General features: G+C 40.6%; 2 protein-coding genes across 3 annotated transcripts in view; one reads left to right on the top strand and one right to left on the bottom strand.

Annotated features, from left to right (window-relative positions):
• The window catches only part of rb1 (retinoblastoma 1), a 31,995-nt gene extending 13,903 nt beyond the window's left edge, over window positions 1-18,092 (bottom strand). Inside the window, exons 1-17 of the mRNA XM_058415549.1 lie at window positions 17,794-18,092; window positions 16,367-16,487; window positions 16,158-16,261; window positions 15,818-15,952; window positions 14,050-14,088; window positions 13,898-13,947; window positions 9,955-10,065; window positions 9,705-9,841; window positions 9,042-9,119; window positions 8,228-8,337; window positions 8,056-8,133; window positions 5,980-6,067; window positions 5,542-5,658; window positions 5,409-5,465; window positions 5,284-5,315; window positions 5,093-5,169; window positions 3,502-3,707 (exon numbers count right to left, since the gene is read on the bottom strand). Coding sequence (XP_058271532.1) covers window positions 3,502-3,707; window positions 5,093-5,169; window positions 5,284-5,315; window positions 5,409-5,465; window positions 5,542-5,658; window positions 5,980-6,067; window positions 8,056-8,133; window positions 8,228-8,337; window positions 9,042-9,119; window positions 9,705-9,841; window positions 9,955-10,065; window positions 13,898-13,947; window positions 14,050-14,088; window positions 15,818-15,952; window positions 16,158-16,261; window positions 16,367-16,487; window positions 17,794-17,891 — 1,638 coding nt within the window. The 5' untranslated portion in view covers window positions 17,892-18,092. The remainder of the gene's footprint in view (window positions 1-3,501; window positions 3,708-5,092; window positions 5,170-5,283; window positions 5,316-5,408; window positions 5,466-5,541; window positions 5,659-5,979; window positions 6,068-8,055; window positions 8,134-8,227; window positions 8,338-9,041; window positions 9,120-9,704; window positions 9,842-9,954; window positions 10,066-13,897; window positions 13,948-14,049; window positions 14,089-15,817; window positions 15,953-16,157; window positions 16,262-16,366; window positions 16,488-17,793) is intronic.
• LOC131369108 (lysophosphatidic acid receptor 6-like) lies at window positions 81-3,287 on the top strand. Of its 2 annotated transcripts, XM_058415551.1 has the most exons (3): window positions 81-395; window positions 923-1,001; window positions 1,929-3,287. In XM_058415551.1, exon 3 carries the CDS (start codon window positions 2,000-2,002, stop codon window positions 2,993-2,995), a length of 996 nt encoding a protein of 331 aa, XP_058271534.1. In that variant the 5' UTR covers window positions 81-395; window positions 923-1,001; window positions 1,929-1,999; the 3' UTR covers window positions 2,996-3,287. The 2 variants fall into 2 exon arrangements, with proteins under 2 accessions (XP_058271534.1, XP_058271533.1); XM_058415550.1 differs by lacking the exon at window positions 923-1,001.
• Window positions 18,093-18,735: the final 643 nt, after the last annotated feature.

Raw genomic sequence — 18,735 nt, 5'->3', positions numbered from 1 at the left:
CATAACATTCACAACATTGTGAATTTCCCTTTGGGATGAATAAAGTATCTATCTATCTATCTATCTATCTATCTATCTATCATGTTAAAATGTGGAGTTTTTCTATTCTAGCAGCAATAAAGTACTTAAACACATATATTTAAGGATAAATGGCCAATGAAGATCAGGAAATCGCCGAAAGATGGCCTCATGTATTTGCTCTCTCCCACACACACACACACACACACACACACACACACACACGCGCGCACACGCACAAACACGATATGAGGGCTTGTTCAGTTATAAGACGTCCTTCACCACACACTTTAAGAAGTTATTTCAGATCAGCCGACCGACAGACTCGGACACCAGCAACAAGTCCATCATCGCAATTCAACAAGCAAAGCAAACCAGTAAGTCAATAAACTGTATGAACTCAATGTAAATAATACCTTTTTTCAAACATGTGAGATTAAATGCACTTTTCTCTTGTATGGTATAGAATTTCTCCAAACTAAAATATTTTGTTTTTTTTATTTTTTATTATAATATACTAGAAGTTGCATTAGCCTAGATAATAAAGGAATGTCTACAGGCAACAGATGAGGAATCTCAGTGTACTGAGTAGATGAGAGCTGGAAGACAAAATACAAGAACTTTTTCCAATATGTCCCACATGGGAATGAGTGCTGACAAATTCCACACTCTAAATATTAAATACTGATAAAATTACACCTAAATGTTTTTTCTGCTTATATATAGAAACAGGCTTATATTTTTATATATCTTTTGGGATGGTCACAACTGATTATATACGTACTTTACGACATTGGAAATGCAAGTTATTTATGTTTTAAATTGCATGTGTGTGTCTTTATGTATATATAGTGCATCAGTTAAAAAAATGTAATTATTTTAGTGTTTAGTTTTTAATCTACAGGGCATTGATGCTGAGCGATGCTGGAGGTTTCAGTATCAGAAACAGAAGAGATGTGTATCGGTTCTGGCGTGCAACTAGGGTTAGTGAGCGTTTTTCCTGCTTTACAGTATGTATGCTGTGGTGGAAAGCGTAAATAGGTTTTTGACTTTTTAATGGGTGTTGGCTGTTAGGTGCATTGCACATGTACACACCGGGAAAAAGAAAACCAACATATGCATAGTTTGAGAGATACCTGGTTCAGTTTCAGCTCATGCATCTTTAAACATTTCTATATGACAATTTAATTTTATCGTGTTGGTAATCAGTAACCCAGTGACAACTCTGCTGAATGTGTTTTATTGAAGTAGTTATTTTGCAGGCTTGACATAGTGGTGGTTCTACCCACAGAAACTCAGGAAATCTTTTACGAAACAGTTTCCATCTTATATTACCACATTTCCTTTCCTGAAACAACATTTCTGACATTACTGTTCCTGCAGACAATGTAGGATAAATGCATCCCTGTGATAAAAAAAAAAATCCAAACGGGACTTTTAAAATCACAACAAATGTGAACACCGACAACTTGGTTTTAGAAATAATCACTCTTCCAATATGTCAAGCTATTAATTTCATTACTGCCAGGCTTTATTGAAATAAGGTCTACACAACGCAGCTCAGTAGGGGACAAGTCACTAAGTGATGTCACGACCTGGTTGGCATGGACAGGAAGTGGACACTTCCTCTTACGGTCCATGAATAAATGGAAAATAGATAACTGGTGGTGACACACCCAATTACTACAAATACATCACATATAGGTGTGCAAAGGTCACCAACAGCTTTGTACTGTGCAAATAATAAATTGTGTTTGTAAATCTGCGAGTATGTTCAGTAGATATGTCAACAGCAAGGAAGTGGTGGCTTTGTGGTGGCTTAAGCAAGGCCTTTAAACCTCAACTATATGGTTGTATCCTATCCCAAAAGTTTAAATATTAATGTCAGTTGCAACGTTGCTCTTCCACAGGTTCAGCTCTGGAACAAAGCCCACAAGCTCTGACTGACGCAGCTAAAGAGAGAGAAAACACGGAGCCTATCATGGATCTGATGAACACCACAGCCATTCAGACACCACTTAACTGTACTGTGGACACCAGATACCGCTTCACCTACTACCAGATCTCCTACAGCCTCATCTTCATATGTGGCTTGGCCAGCAACAGCATGGCACTCTGGCGTTTGTGGCTTGTGCCATGGACCATCACCAGCACTATGGTCTACATGGCTAACTTGGCTGTCGTGGACCTCTTCTTTATTCTTTCCCTTCCACTGCGTGTCTATTATTACTACAACCGTTCACACAGCATGTCTTGGTCTCCGGGAAGTGTCTTCTGCCAGCTGACCTTCACTCTCAAGTACATCAGTATGTATGGAGGTATCTTCTTCCTGGCGTGCATAGGGCTGAACCGCTACCTTGCCGTGACGCGCCCTGTGCCGCAGCGACCGAAGAATGTACATAACGCATGTGTGCTGAGCACCACAATCTGGTTGATGGTACTAGGACTAAGCTTGGCACTTCCATTCATGCACTCAGCAGCCTCAGCGAGTCGCCACACATGCCTTCTTGACCCATCCTTGGGGCGCCATCAAACCTTCATCCTAGCAGCTCTGGGCCTGGTACTGGTTGCATTCCTGCTGCCTGCACTCCTCCTACTGTTCAGCTACTGCCGTGTGCTGCGTGTGCTCGGGAGAATGCCTCACCGTGGGAAAAGCCGCCACAGACGCACACTCTCTCTCATCTACTGTGTGCTGGGTATCTTTCTGCTCTGCTTTGCCCCATACCACACCAACCTGCTGTGTTACACTCTCACTCAAGTGGGTGTTGTGACTAGCTGTAGTTTAGCTAAATTTGCAAGCGCATTGCACCCCGTCATGCTTTCACTGGCCAGCACCAACTGCTGCCTCAACCCACTTGTGTACTACTGCTCCAGCAGCCTGATGCAAAAAGATGCTCCCAGTGGCCAGAGGAATCTGAAAACAGATTCTAGATTTGGTTCCAGACAGAAAAAGCTTATGGGAAAAATTTCACCATGACTCCTTCACATGGACACAGAACAAACAAAAACCCACACCCAAACTGGCCCTTTGTGGACACTCCTACCCCAAGGCATAGTGTTTAAAAAAATAAAAGAATAAATTTAATATAAAGTACATATTATTTTGAGATTTTCAGAAAATGAACATATTAAATTTTTATATTCTGTTTGTACACTTCTGTTCTCCTGCAGTTACATCCATGACTGAACAGACACTGTCTGTCCGCTGACATCAAGCCAAATCAACCAAACAGGCGCCAACAAGCACCAACTGCTTTTAACACCGCCGCAAACACATTAAACATTACAGTCAATTCAGTGTCAGTGTTCTTGGCCTGACGTCTGCATAATATTTTACGACAGTCAATATTCCTATAAATGTTTACCGACCCACCCAGCTAGATTCTTAAGTCAACTTTATATTATTTTCAATTGGTGCTTTGTGTTTTTTTAAAAAAACATCATGTCAGAATGCCAGATGCAGGAGTTGAAAGGAAAACTCACCGATTTCCATGCAATGTTCTCCATGATCTGCTGCTCACATCGGCCCAAGTGTTCGATCATGTCATGCTTCAGAGTGGGCTCTGCCTTGATGAAACTTTCTATCACTTTGTAAAAGTCAAAAGCATGCAGCTGGAAGACATCCAAGATCCAGGGGAAGCACAGGTTAGTTTCAGGAGGTTTGCTGGCACCGTTCTTCAGAGAACATCCTAAAGAAAGCAAGTGGCAGTTATCAGCAAAACATTTAATATTTACAGATATATAATCAAAATGCAAGAAGAAACTAAATGCTTTATGCTAAATGGCTTTATTGATATGCTAATCACAAACAGAAAACCTAAAAAACACCCAACAAACTTTACAGTTATGACTAGTACATTTTAAAGCAAAGTTTTCTTTCTATATTTACCAATAAACAAATTCGAAACAAAAATCTCTTTTTGCAATTTATTAGTACACTACATTGCCAAAAGTTTTGGGACACCCCTCCAAATCAATGAATTGAGGTGTTGGTCTCGGCCCCTTAGTTCCAGTGAAAGGAACTCTTAATGCTTCAGCTTCATATCAAGACATTTTGGACAATTTCATGCTACCAACATTGTGGGAACAGTTTGGGGATGACCCCTTCCTGTTCCAACATGACTGCCCACCAGTGACCAAAGCAAGGTCCATAAAGACATGGATGAGCGAGTTCGGTGTGGAGGAACTGGTCCTGACCTCAACCCCATAGAACACCTTTGGGATGAATGAGAGCAGAAACTGCGAGCCAGACCATAAGTCTTGGGACATCTGCACATGAATGTAATATGGAGTTGTCCTGCCCTTTGCAGCTATAACAGCTTCAACTCTTCTGGGAAGGCTTTCCACAAGGTTCAGGAGAGCATTTGTCAGGCACCGATGTTGGACGAGAAGGTCTGGCTCGCAGTCTCCACTCTAATTAATCCCAAAGGTGTTCTATGGGGTTGAGGTCAGGACCAGTTCCTCCACACCGAACTCGCTCATCCATGTCTTTATGGACCTTGCCTTGGTTAGTGGTGTGCAGTCAGGTTGGAACAGGAAGGAGTCATCCCCAAACTGTTTCCACAAAGTTGGGAGCATGAAATTGTCCAAAATGTCTTCTTATGCTGAACCATTAAGAGTTCCATTCATGACTTGGAGAGGTGTCCCAAAACTTTTGGAAATATAGTATACTACTAACTCACAAAAAGTGATTTTTTACAAATAATAAAATAATAATAATAAAATAATAAATAAATCCCTGCCATGCTCCAAAATCTAGTGAAAGCACTTCCTAGAAGTTTGGAATTTATTCCAATAGTAAAAGGGCACTAGCTGTTGAACATATGGGTGTGATTTTCAGGTGCTCACAAACGGCTGCCGATATTCTGCAGTGTATTAATATAAAGCTTCTGACCAATTAAATTTAAGAATTCAGCACAGCTGTGTTATAAAATGGCTTAGGATTGATTGTAGCTTTCCATAAATAGCATTTCTGTTTAATTATTTTCACTGAAGTCTAATAAGAACAAGGAGCCATAATATGAGCTGATTTTATTGGCCAAGCCAAATGACTGTGTGCTTTATCATGGCTTACCAACATAAGTCGCTAGGACAACCTCCAGTGCGCAGGCCAGGAGCGAGGTGTGGAAAGTAGCATTGTTCAGGAGATTGCTGTTGAGGAACAAATAATAATGGTGTGTTACCTTAAAGAATGAGACTTTCATAATATTCCTTATTTGTATGCTTATTTAAAGGCTCCCTGTGAGTGGAGATGATTAATATTACCTGAAATTTTGCACTGAGAGTCTCTTCTCTTCCTAAAAAGCAAGATTGAAGAAGCCGGCAGAAAATTAAAGTCACTTTTGTTTCCACCAAATCTTATACAGTTCATTGTACTAAATTATACTTACAGACTTCAGCATGGACTCCATGACTTTGTAGTAAAGTTGGACACCTAGAGTAAATCTCTGCAAAAACAGAAATACAGTAAGCATAGCATTCAGGTAACAATCAAATCGACTATCTGAGTTTTTGCTTTCTTACATTTTTGCCCAATCTTTCACAGCACTGTCCAACAGCTTGAGCAAATTTCTGGCTGAAGATCTGACCGAGGTGGTCAACCCGGTTTGTTATGTCTTCTGATGGGTCCACAGTGCAGTCCTTTAATAATAATTAAAAAAAAAAAAAAATCATTAGAATCTCTAGGGTTGGGCGAACAGCATGTTACAGACTTTTACTCTGTATGTGTTTCCAAATGAATACTAGTACTTGCCTATCACCTGATTACAAAAAAAACTAGAACTGGTTTAATAATATAGTAAACATTTCTTGCATTAGATTCAGAAACAAACATCACCAGCCTCATGTCATGACTGTCTCTGTAGAAAAAATGCTTGGATAATCTTTAAAAATGTTGGGGACCAAGTGTAAGACGCCGGAAATAGTATTGTAAGTGTGTGGATGTTTTGTTCAGAAGCATACCTTGAAATAAACCATGAGAATGCCTGAAGGTTGGTCACTGATAGAGGTAAGCTCACCCCTGAGCTGCTGGATAGAATATAATGCAGCTCTGGAAGAGAACAATAACAATTCAACTGTTACAAATAATATAAAGCAGGAATATCCCATATGATTCTTAACTGGAGCACACAGAGGATGGACTGTAGGGTTATTCTGTCCTGATCAAACATTTACAGTCATTTTTATAGGCTTATAACCAATAGCTACACCAGTGTCTGCCATTTCACATTTAGGGCCTGAAACTAGACGTGTGATTCTTGAGGAAAAAAGGGTCCATTCTGTACTTGTACTAAACTTTGTACTGCAGTAACTAAAATCCTGATAAAATAACAGCTAGTTAAAACTTTAACTATATTTAGCATGCCGTGTATGAAAGCGCAATTTGTTCTCCCAAAGTAATCTACTTTCAGTAATAACTGATTGTGGACCACTGGATGATTGGGGCTTTTAACCATGATGTGTGTAGTTTAACCATTTGTTTAAGACAATTTCTTTACAACATTGTTTTCCCCCATTTTCTTCTGTAAACGGGTCAAACTTTGGGCGTGTGAGATTATCTATTCTCACTGGTCACCTCAAAAAAATTGGGAATAGTGGTGCTGAGCTTTTCATGTAATGGTTGTCAGAGTACAATTACTGCAGATCTGATGCTGTTCTTGTACCGAAGTGTTAATGAAAAAGGACTCAAGAACGTGAATTTATTATAAGTACATCATTAGCAGGCTGACACTTCACACTGACTCGTCATCCTCAAAACCGAAGAGCATTTCCTGTTAGCTGCCAGCTGTGGCAAACCATAACAAAACTCTGTGTATTATAAGTTAATTACTTATTACTAATAATATTCACAATTCATCCACCACATCATGTCTGGGAACAGTAAGCCCTTGTTGCTAAGCAACATAATGATCATGCTAAGCAGATATGATATGGACAGGACAATGGCTTGAAATGCCCCTGAAATCAGAAAGGAAGTTTTCTGTACCTGCCCCTTAGTGGTATGGACACAAACTATAATAGTTTTTTTTAAGATGTACCCTTGTATTTAAGTTTCTAGATCATCACTTCTAGTAAAATAGTTGGCATCTAGGCTCTTCAACACTTGTTTGGTTCTGATTTGATTACTATCTACTGAGACTAAATCATGTTATTTAACCTGTTAACTGTTCATTAACTATTCTACTTACATGTACAATTTCCTTTGCATCATTAATTAGACACTATACATGTTAGTATGGTTTTATTAAACCCTTATCTAGATGTGGGTTTACAATATTCATATATGGCGGTAACCAACTTATTGTGATTTAACGTGCAAAACCTTTTTTCATCTATTTTTGCCAACCCTGATTAAACTTCCGGTATCAGAACTCGGCTTGCAAGGGAATCGGATACCTTTGAAAGCTAGTCTTTAACACAGAGTAAACTGCCATGAGATCTTGTGCTATGAACTTGAGCCGTTTGTGATGGCAGCCATTATTTTTGTGCCATCTGGTGTGAGCACCTGAGAGATTATGGACTGCTGAACAGCTCGAAGTTGTGCTCTGGAATTCCGATCAGCTAAATATTCATCATGCTCATGTTACAAGAGGTTTTATGGCACATTTTGCAAATCATCTGCTGTTAAAGGTTATCTGTGTAACTGAAACCAAAATACTTCCAGAAATTTCACACAGCAATGCATTCAGCTGTAAGGTCATCTTTTTTCCTTTGTTAGATTTGTATTCGCTTGTTGGACCCAGATCAATACTCCTGGTCTCCGCTATGCTGCTAATTAGTGCTTGTATCATTCACAGGACGGCAATAACTCACTCTCTCTCACGGTTAAGTAAGGCTATAAATCATACTAAACTTTACCTGTCCACTTGTGTGTTTTGTCATTTAAGGGGTCGCAAACCTATCGAGCGAGTCGCACTTTGAACTGCACTTTTGAGTGGTGCATGAACGGCACTTTCAGAAATTGCAAATCAGAATCGATTAATTGCTGAGCCTTAATCATATATCTGTATTATTGTGTGATCTGCAAAGTGTTCCTACCTGATTGGGGTCTGTGGTGGAATGGAGACAGTCTCCTCTCCAGCCAGATTCTTTCTAGGAGTCATTTCTACTTTTGTTCTACAAGAAAAAAAAAGTACCATATTCAGTTAATTGCCATGAGTTTTCATTTTTAAATTCTTCCTACGAAGGTGGGAAGATCAGCAACACCTACACTTTTGCTTTGACTGGGCAGAGGGTCTCGTCATCGACCAAGAACAGTCGTGCGTCAAAGTCCATGCTTTTACGGTAGAGTTCTTCATAACTTTTGGATAGAGTTTCCACCTATAAAGAGATGACAGTGATTTTTAAACACTGCAAATATACTCTAAAGTGAAATTTAACATTCAATTATATTTTGTTGATCCAGCAACAACATTCCCAATAATCATAAAAGAGCAGAGTCTATATAATCCTGTAATATAACCAAGCAACTGGTAATACAGGCTTGTTGACTCTTATAGTATTTCAGTCATCAGGTGTAATCAGCCAGAAGCTCAACCCAAAGCTCATATACAACTTCACGTTCGCTGCACATCTTTAAACAATCATTTCAGAGAACATTTTGTAGGTTTTCCATGAAGTGCGCTCGAATATAAAACAGAAATTCAAATATTACTACAGATAAAAAATATTGTTCTCGTACATTAATTATGCAATGCAATAAATCTTTGACAGAAACGGAAACTCAGGACACACTAGGCCAAAAAGTGGCATAAAGGCTTATTTTATATACAACTAAACATAAGTCACATCATGCACAAAGTCCATCACCACCACAAATTATGCTGAAACACTGATGTACAGGCAATAAAACATCTTTACATTAAATGGATGCTAATCTCCTCCTATTCGCTCGGTAACAAGAACAGCCCCCCCAACTCACCTGAAATATCTAGCAGAACATCCAAATCAGTTTGAAAAACACACAACTGTCCATCTTAAAACTTTGGGACATCAAATGTTGATCCAAGCTGAATGAAACTTACTGCTGGAAGCTCCTGAGATCCTGAGAAGCCCATGGAGTCCAGGAAGGCACAAAAACTGCTTTGGTAGACATTTTTCACCTGTAATTAAAAGTTGAAGCCATACGTTTGAGACGCACCAATGAATACTCTTCACTTACTTGTAAGTCTAATATGCAAAAAAAAAAAACCCAAAAGTTCATCCACTGAACTGATCAAACTGACAACAAACAGATAAGCAGTTCAGTAGTACATAGACCCAATCTTACTCTAGCTGATGCGTGTAAAACAAAAAGCTTTCATTTGGTATGTGGTTTTGATTAAACATAGCAAGCTTCCCTCAGTGATGTAACACTGTTCTAAATGCCACGGCCTGCTTCACTACACACCTCACACAAGGCGTGACCTCAGCATCAACATTTTGACCCTGACAAAACGGGGATACGTTCCCTGCCATACGCTACAATACCTTTGTTGTGCGTAGTAATAAAAAAAAAAAGTGCATTTATCTCTCTTGATTTGTTTACATAGTGCACGATTCATCTTTAGTCTTGTCTTGTTTCTTTAATCTAAAAATATTGCTTTGTTTGTAAAAGAAGGAAAAAGCTCACTCAGTGCACACTCACTAATTCTACCATGCTAATTTAACTGCATTTAAATTCTAGAGATGCATGTAGATCTTCTAACCTCATCTACGCTGCAGTTGCTCTCCTTACACAGTGTCTCCAGCAACTGCACGTCCATCTCGGAAGGACGAGGCTTGGCCTTGTTCCGCCTCGAGGTCCGAGTCGGAGGACTGTGCGTCGCCTCACCGATTGCGGATTCTGATTGGGAAGAGAGAAAAGTAGATTATTTAGATTTATTCAGATTAACTGTAGACTCCTGCTGGAAGAATTAAATCATTTTTGTAATGGAAGATCAACAGTAACTTGCTTACTGTAAAGGGGCTGGAGGAGAGAGGATGGGCAGCGCTTGATGTAGAACTCGAGGACGCACAAAAGTAACTGGAAGGCTATCACCAGGTCATCCTCCATCTGCAGAACACTTCCTGTAGAAGCACAAACGCAGAGATATGTACTCTAAGGCTGCAGTTTCTCCTTTAAAAAAAAGCAATAATGCAGAGAAATATGAAAGATTTATAAAAATACTAATAATAATGCTGAAAAAAAGCAATGCTAAAAATATTTTTCAAGAATGTATATTAAAAGATCACATTTTTAAATTTGTGATTAATTGATTTGCCTCAAAAACCCTTGGGTCTTTTTTTTTTATATTTCATTACCTCCTATTGTTTTGCTATAACTTAAATTTGTGTGTCCTTAAGTCACATGGAAGTAATTACACTGCGTTTAAAATGAGGTTTTGTTGAACACAGAGCACTGTGTAGGCACAATACCATATGCTGTGCCACACATAATGAAGCTTATGGGATTCAGAATACATATGGTCTATGCATGAAGACTAATTAAAGACTTTTTAACTGCATTTTGTATAGCCTTATGAAAGGCAAACCAAGCTAAACATACTGAGGTGTTTAAAAGCTGACTGAAGTGTAGCAGCACCACACTGCCATACAAGGGTCATATATATATATAAAATTTGGACACACCTTTTAATTATATATATATATATACACATACACACACACACACACATATATATACAGGGGTTGGACAATGAAACTGAAACACTGGCCAATTTAGTGTTGGAGGTTTCATGGCTAAATTTGACCAGCCTGGTGGCCAGTCTCCATTGATTGCACATTCCACCAGTAAGAGCAGAGTGTGAAGGTTTAATTAGCAGAGTAATAGCACAGTTTTGCTTAAAATATTGCAATGCACACAACATTATGGGAGACATATCAGAGTTCAAAAGAGGACGAATTGCACGTCTCGCTGGTGCATCTGTGACTAAGACAGCAAGTCTTTGTGATGTATCAAGAGCCACGGTATCCAGGGTAATGTCAGCATACCACCAAGAAGGATGAACCACATCCAACAGGAGTAACTGTGGACGCAAGAGGAAGCTGTCTGAAAGGGATGTCCAGGTGCTAACCCGGATTGTATCCAAAAACATAAAACCACAGCTGCCCAACTCACTGCAGAATTAAATGTGCACCTCAACTCTCCTGTTTCCACCAAAACTGTCCGGCGGGAGCTCCACAGGGTCAATGTACATGGCCGGGCTGCTATAGCCAAACCTTTGGTCACTCGTGCCAATGCCAAACGTCGGTTTCAATGGTGCCAGCAGCGAAAATCTTGGGCTGTGTACAATGTGAAACATGTATTGTTCTCTGATGAGTCCACCTTCACTGTCTTTCCCACATCCGGGAGAGTTACAGTGTGGAGAAGCCCCAAAGAAGCGTACCACCCAGACTGTTGCATGGGGGTGGATCAGTGATGGTTTAGGCTGCAATATCATGGCATTCCCTAGGCCCAATACTTGTGCTAGATGGGTGCGTCACTGCCAAGGACTACCGAACCATTCTGGAGGACCATGTGCACCCAATGGTTCAAACATTGTATCCTGAAGGCGGTGCCGTGTATCAGGATGATAATGCACCAATACACACAGCAAGACTGGTGACAGAGTGGTTTGATGAACAGGAAAGTGAAGTTGAACGTCTCCCATGGCCTGCACAGTCACCAGATCTAAATATTATTGAGCCACTTTGGGGTGTTTTGGAGGAGCGAGTCAGGAAACGTTTTCCTCCACCAGCATCACGTAGTGACCTGGCCACTATTCTGCAAGAAGAATGGCTCAAAATCCCTCTGGCCACTGTGCAGGACTTGTATCTGTCATTCCCAAGTCATTGATGCTGTATTGGCCGCAAAAGGAGGCCCTACACCATACTAATGAATTATTGTGGTCTAAAACCAGGCGTTTCAGTTTCACTGTCCAACCCCTGTATGTATGTATGTGTGTGTGTGTGTGTGTGTGTGTGTGTGTGTGTGTGTATATATATATACACACACACACACGTACACATATATATATATATATACACATACACAAAGACACACCTCACAAAAAGTTAAGGATATTCAGCTTTCAGGTGAAATTTCAGGATGCACCTAAAATGCACTATAACCTTTCCAGGTGAACTTAATTTGATCTTCTCTACACTTTTGAATGCAACTGTTGAATGTCCAACTGTTCAGTGTTTCAGTACTTTCTGCAGAACTTGTTCTCTAACAAGGTGCTTAACGGCAAAATTCACAACTGGTGTTTGATCCGTGAATCCACCAATAAATTTTCTGGTTCAATTAGAATTGGTATTTAAACAGTCCTCTTCATCATGCTGTTCACATTTTGACATCATGAGACCAAGACCCAATTTTACCCAAAAGCCAAATATCCTTAACTTTTTGTGAGTAGTGTATATACTTTAATTTAATGGTGATTTCCTCATCTCAAACAATTTATTGAAACAAAAGCCAACAACAGTGGTGGGTATACCACAACAAAAAATCTCAATGTCTCAATAATCTGTCATGTGCCCTTGACCATCAATTACAGCTTGACCACGACGTCTCATGCTGTTCACGAGTCGACTTATTGTCTGCTGAGGCATGGCATTCCACTCTTCTTGAAGGCGGCCCTCAGGTCATTGAGGTTCTGGGGTGCAGGGTTACGAGCCTCTACACGGCGACTCGGCTGATCCCAGAGATTTTCTATGGGGTTCGGGTCTGGAGAAAGTGCAGGCCACTCCATTTGAGGTACCCCAGCCTCCAGCAGCCGTTCCCTAATGATGCTCCTCGATGAGCTGGAGCATTGTCGTCCATGAAGATGAAATTAGGCCTGTGTTGTTCATGCAGGGGCACAATGACTGGATTAATGATGTTATTCAGGTAGTATTGGCTTGTCACTGTACCATTCACAAGATGTAGGGCAGTTCTGTATTGAGTGGACACACCTGCCCAGACTGTAACACCACCACAACAGTGGCTGATGCATAGCGCTCTCCTTGACGTCTCCAACGTCGTTGGGTCCATCATTTCTGCTCAACGTGAATCGACTTTCATCAGAGAACAGCACTGAGGCCCACTGGTCCCTCGTCCAGCGTAAATGCTCCCTGGCCCGACGCCTGTGCCTGGTGGTGTGGTCAGGTACCCTTGCAGGTCGTCTAGCATGCAGACCACGCTGATGTAAACGGTTTCGAATGGTCTGACGTGACACTTGGGTTCCTCTCACTTCCCTTAAATGTGCCTGAAGTTGAGTGGCGTTCATCATCCGGTTCCGCAGGGCACTGTTCACAATGAAGCGGTCATCAACGTGGGATGTGGCCAAAGGACGTCCACTTCTATGCCTTTCTGTGACTCTTCCAGTCTCTGTATCTCTGTCCCAACCTGCTGATGACACTCTGTGACACTCTAAGCTCAGTGGCCACTTCCCTCTGAGAACATCCTGTTTGAAGCCTCACAATGGTGAGGTTCTGTTGATCAGTTGTTAGGTGTGGTCTTGGTCTCATGATGTCAAAATGTGAACAGCATGATGAAGAGGACTGTTTAAATACCAATTCTAACTGAACCAGAAAATTTATTGGTGGATTCATGGATCAAACACCAGTTGTGAATTTTGCTGTTAAGCACCTTGTTAGAGAACAGCAAGTTCTGCAGGGTTAGGGTTACTGAAAGTACTGAAACACTGAACAGTTGGACATGTGCATTCAAAAGTGTAGAGAAGGTCAAATTAAGTTCACCTGGAAAGGTTATAGTGCATTTTAGGTGCATCCTCAAATTTCACCCGAAAGCTGAATATCCTTAACTTTTTGTGAGGTGTGTGTGTGTGTGTGTGTGTATATTTTATATATATATATATATATATATAATCTCCATATCCACAGAGATGTGGCTGTGAGCATCAAGTTTTTATCCCACCTTTAGCCAAGAGGAATAGGATCCAGCTACAGCGCAAAAGTTCTCGTCTCCTGAGTGAAAAGATAAATCAAAGGGTTAGGTCCAAAAAAACAAAAACAAAGCTGCACAAACATGAAAAAGTAATGCATGGATTAATGAATGATCTTACTTACTTAACTTCATCAGGCACACTGTAGATTTTTGCACATGTTCTGGGGGGGAAAAAGATGGTTTAAAGATTTTTCTTGGTTCACAGTTAATCCGGGACAGGACAAGTAAGATCTCACTGACTAAATAAATAAACAAACAAACAAACAAACACTACCATTGTCTAAAAACATCCTTTAGCAATAATTCAGGGGAAATACGTTAAAGCAATAGAAATAATTCAAACTGTTGAATTTTAAACATTTTTATTTATAGATTAGCCTTACAGTGAGGGAAAAAATGATTTGATCCCCTGCTGATTTTGTACGTTTGCCCACTGACAAAGAAATGATCAGTCTGTAATTTTAATGGTAGGTTTATCTAAACAGTGAGAGACAGAATAACAACAAAAAAATCCAGAAAAACACATTTCAGAAAAGTTCTACATTTTATTGAGTGAAATAAGTAAGTATTTGACCCCTTTGCAAAACATGACTTAGTACTTGGTGGCAGACCCTTGTTGGCGATCACAGACGTCAGACATTTCTTGTAGTTGGCCACCAGGTTTGCACACATCTCACATCTCAAGGAATTTGGGCCCACTCCTCTTTGCATCCACGACCCATTTTCAATGCCCTGGCTGAGGGAAGGAGGTTCTCACTCAAGATTTGACGGTCCATGGCTCCGTCCATCGTCCCTTTGATGCGGTGCGGTTGTCCTGTCCCCTTAGCAGAAAAACTCCCCCAAAGCATAATGTTTCCACCTCCATGTTTGACAGTGGGGATGGTCTTCTTGGGGTCATAGGCAGCATTCCTCCTCCTCCAAACACGGCGAGTTGAGTTGATGCCAAAGAGCTGGATTTTGGTCTCATTTGACCACATGACCTCTGAATCATTCAGATGTTCACTGGCAAACTTCAGATGGTCCTGTACATGTGCTTTCTTTAGCAGGGGGACGTTGCGGGCGCTACTGGATTTCAGTCTTTCACGGCGTAGTGTGTTACCAATTGTTTTCTTGGTGACTGTGGTCCCAGCTGCCTTGAGATCATTGACAAAATCCTCCAGTGTAATTCTGGGCTGATTCCTCGCCGTTCTCATGATCATTGAAACTCCATGAGGTGAGATCTTGCATGGAGCCCCAGACCGAGGAAGATCGACAGTCCTTTTGTGTTTCTTCCATTTGGGAATAATCGCACCAACTGTTGTCACCTTCTCACCAAGCTGCTTGGAGATGGTCTTGTAGCTCATTCCAGCCTTGTGTAGGTCTACAATCTTGTCCCTGACATCCATGGACAGCTCTTTGGTCTTGGCCATGATGGAGAGTTTGGAATCTGATTGATTGCTTCCTTCTGTGGACAGGTGTCTTTCATACAGGTAAGGAGCTGAGATTAAGAGCACTCCCCGAGAGTGCTCCTACTGTAATCTCAGCTCCTTACTGGGAGCTCATTACACCTGGGAGCCAGAAATCTTTCTGATTGATAGGGGATCAAATACTTATTTCACTCATTAAAATGCAAATCAATGTAGAACTTTTCTGAAATGTGTTTTTCTGGATTTTTTTGTTGTTATTCTGTCTCTCACTGTTCAAATACACCTACCATTAAAATTACAGACTGATCATTTCTTCGTCAGTGGGCAAACGTACAAAATCAGCAGGGGAGCAAATCATTTTTTCCCCTCACTGTACTTTCGATTCTGAGGATGCACTGAGGTTTATCCCCTACATAAATTCAGTGCTACATTTACACAACGATTAATGCTGAGTCTTACTCAAAAAAAAAAAAACCAATCTTACTTCACGAATCTCTGATAGAGAGCCAGCGACACCTCATATTTTTTTGAAAGCCTTGTGACCGAGGAGTTTACTTTAGGGCTTATTGTGTCCACGTTTTCATCCAGCTTTCGCACCAGAGTGAGAAACTGCTTCATACTGCAAAGTAAGAGAACAGCAGGAATATGGTTCATCAGGATAAAGACAGAAACGCAAGCATGAACCTCGAAATGAACACAATTTACAAGTGAGTTTCTTTAGGAAATAGTAGCCAAGAAGACATGATGCATGACTTCTAAAATCAAAAGATTAATCTCTGGAGGTACTTTTTTGCTTGTTATTTATGCTTGATAGTGCTTTTTACCTCAAACCAACAGCCTTCTGAAATTCTGTAAAGGTGAACCTGACTTCGTCCGAGTCCACGGCTGAAATGTACACGCATGCGCCCCAGAGTTGTTGGTTTGATTCCTTTTAAACGAAATGATATGAAGATAAAGCATGTATGAATCATTGCCACAAAGGCAGATGGACATGTTGTGTAGATTAAACATTAGTGAAAAGATGAACACTTACAATGACTTCGTCTACAGTCGTGGTCATCGACTCCCACAGTGTCCATGCCTGTGTACACAGCGAGTTGGAGACTGAGAGGTCCTTACAAAGGTTTACAAACTCTGGATCCTTCTCTTTGTGCCTGACGGTGAGAATGTTGTTAAATATTACAAATAATTCAATACAATACAGCTTTGTTTGTATACACGTACATACACACATGCCTACTCAGGTGTTTAAAAACATACAGGTGCAGGTCAGTAGCTCCAGTTAATGTTCACATAAAAAATTGGAATAGGAAAGAAAGGTTTTTGACCATGGAATGACGGTAGGATGGACAGACTATGAGATGAGATGAGAATTTCTATAACTGCCCTGGGATTTTTTTCGACCAACAGTCTCTAGGGTCTATTGGGACGAGTTTACTCGGGTGTACTGAAGATAAACATCCATTGTGCAGTGTTCTGCAGAAGGAAAGGCCTTGTGTAACGATGGCTTGGGTCGATAGCCAACAGCACGCATCCTTGGGCTCGGCCTGCCTGGTGTCAGCAGGTGGAGGTGGTGTAATGATGTGGGGAATGTTTAATAAACACATTTTGGGCCTGTTAATACTAGTCTTAAATACTGCTTTAATGCCACAGCAATGAGCGTGTGAATCCATTCATAGACACAATTTACAATCTTCCAACGGCCGCGTCCAGCATGATAACGGACCCTGACATGACACAAATGTTTCCTCAAATTGGTTTCATCAACATGACAATGACAACGTTCTTCCCCGTCCTAGATCTGAGTCCAATAGTACATGTGTGCGATGTGGCAGAAGCAGAGATTCACAACATGAAAGTGCATTAAAAAAATTGCAATTTCAGCAGGGGTCCAAGGATCACATGAAGGTTTCCAACATCTGGTGAAATCCATGCCATGAAGACCCGAGGCTGTTTGAGAGGACCTACCCAGTATTAGACTAGTAAAGAGACTACAAACAATCAGGCAGGTCTGGAGGGGCAAGAGGAGCCATGGGCTGGTCATCAGCCTCCGACACCACGTGATCAGTGATCGGTCATCTCAGTAGTGCAGACTGATGACGGTGATTGATCAGTACACAGAGTTTAGTGGATGACTATAAAACAATAACAACAAGGCAACTACAGATACAACTTTCTAATCAGCACATATACTGGATATGTAAATGTATAGAACGCATATAAATATGAAGGTAAGCTTATATTGAGAGTCATGAAGTCGTGGTCATCTGACATGAAGCTTAACAATGGCATCACACTGACCCCGCTAGCTTCCTAGCTAACTACGGACAACGTTATTTAGGCAAACTAGTTATGCGGCTAGCAGCAAGACGGTGGACAGCTTTCCTCTGAGATTTAGTCATTTATTATTTAAAGACATAAAGCCCGGGTCCAGTGCAGAAACCATGGTAAAGCACGTACTTCTCCGGAGAAAGCCCCGAGCTCTCCTTCCTGCTGCCGCACTTCGCCTCCCGGCTCGGAGGAGTCCCGGGCCCGCTACTGCGCTTTTTGGGAGGCATCCTGAGAAACACCGGGTGTTTGTCACGGCTCGGCTTCAAACTACGTGAAAATATACTGAATAATTAAATGTCACCTTGACTGAAAGCAAACAGCTGAATTTTAAAAACACTTCACGGCATTGAGTCCGCCCCGTCCATAACCTCCACTCTGACCAGTCACACTGCACCGTTCCCCCTCAGCCCTCAAAGCGCGGGAAAACTGCTCTGCGTAACATCCGGTAAGAAGACGTCACTTCCACCCAGAACCAGCTGTTTTGTGTGAACAAAATAACTAATAAAAGCCAAACTTTTAAACAAAATAAATACAATAATACATTTTTTAAATGTGTGGTAGTCAATTTTTTATTACTGTAATTCTTTTCTATTTTATCCATTTATTTCTGTGTTCTGCTTTCATGTTTTTCTATTTTGGAAGTATTTATTCCCCAATTCAGTTAATTTTTGTAAAAAAGTCTTCTGAAAGATCCAAAAATGTTTCCTTTAAAATATCCAGACCCGGAATTCAAGACACACTTAGTAGACATTAAACACAACACGCACATTTCTTTTTCTAGTTTAAGCCCTCGTTGGGTTTTACTTTATTATCCCTTTATTATGCGGAAATGGAAGAAAAACAACAACTAAAGAATTAAAGAGGGAAATAAGCTAGAGTTTAAGCGGAAATGGTTAATAAATTATTACTGAATCAATCAATAATTAAACAGTTCGTCCAAATAGTTGCTCATAACTTGGAGTAATAAATATAAACAGAAAGAGCCTGTAAATATATAATAATATATCCTCCTAATTCTTCAAAAAAAAGGCATCAGTTATTATTCAGTCTTTTTCTTTTGTTTGGTTTTTA

Source organism: Hemibagrus wyckioides, linkage group LG18 (genome assembly GCF_019097595.1).
Source record: "Hemibagrus wyckioides isolate EC202008001 linkage group LG18, SWU_Hwy_1.0, whole genome shotgun sequence".
In the NCBI taxonomy this organism is placed as follows: Eukaryota; Metazoa; Chordata; class Actinopteri; order Siluriformes; family Bagridae; genus Hemibagrus; species Hemibagrus wyckioides.
This window is presented reverse-complemented; position numbering and strand designations above follow the sequence as displayed.

Bases quoted from the DNA above. Each gene is read 5' to 3' on its own strand.
- LOC131369108 (XM_058415550.1), top strand. From the start codon at position 182: ATGGCCTCATGTATTTGCTCTCTCCCACACACACACACACACACACAC. The intron at 396-1,928 runs GTAAGTCAATAA...GCTCTTCCACAG, and splicing joins TCAACAAGCAAAGCAAACCA to GTTCAGCTCTGGAACAAAGC.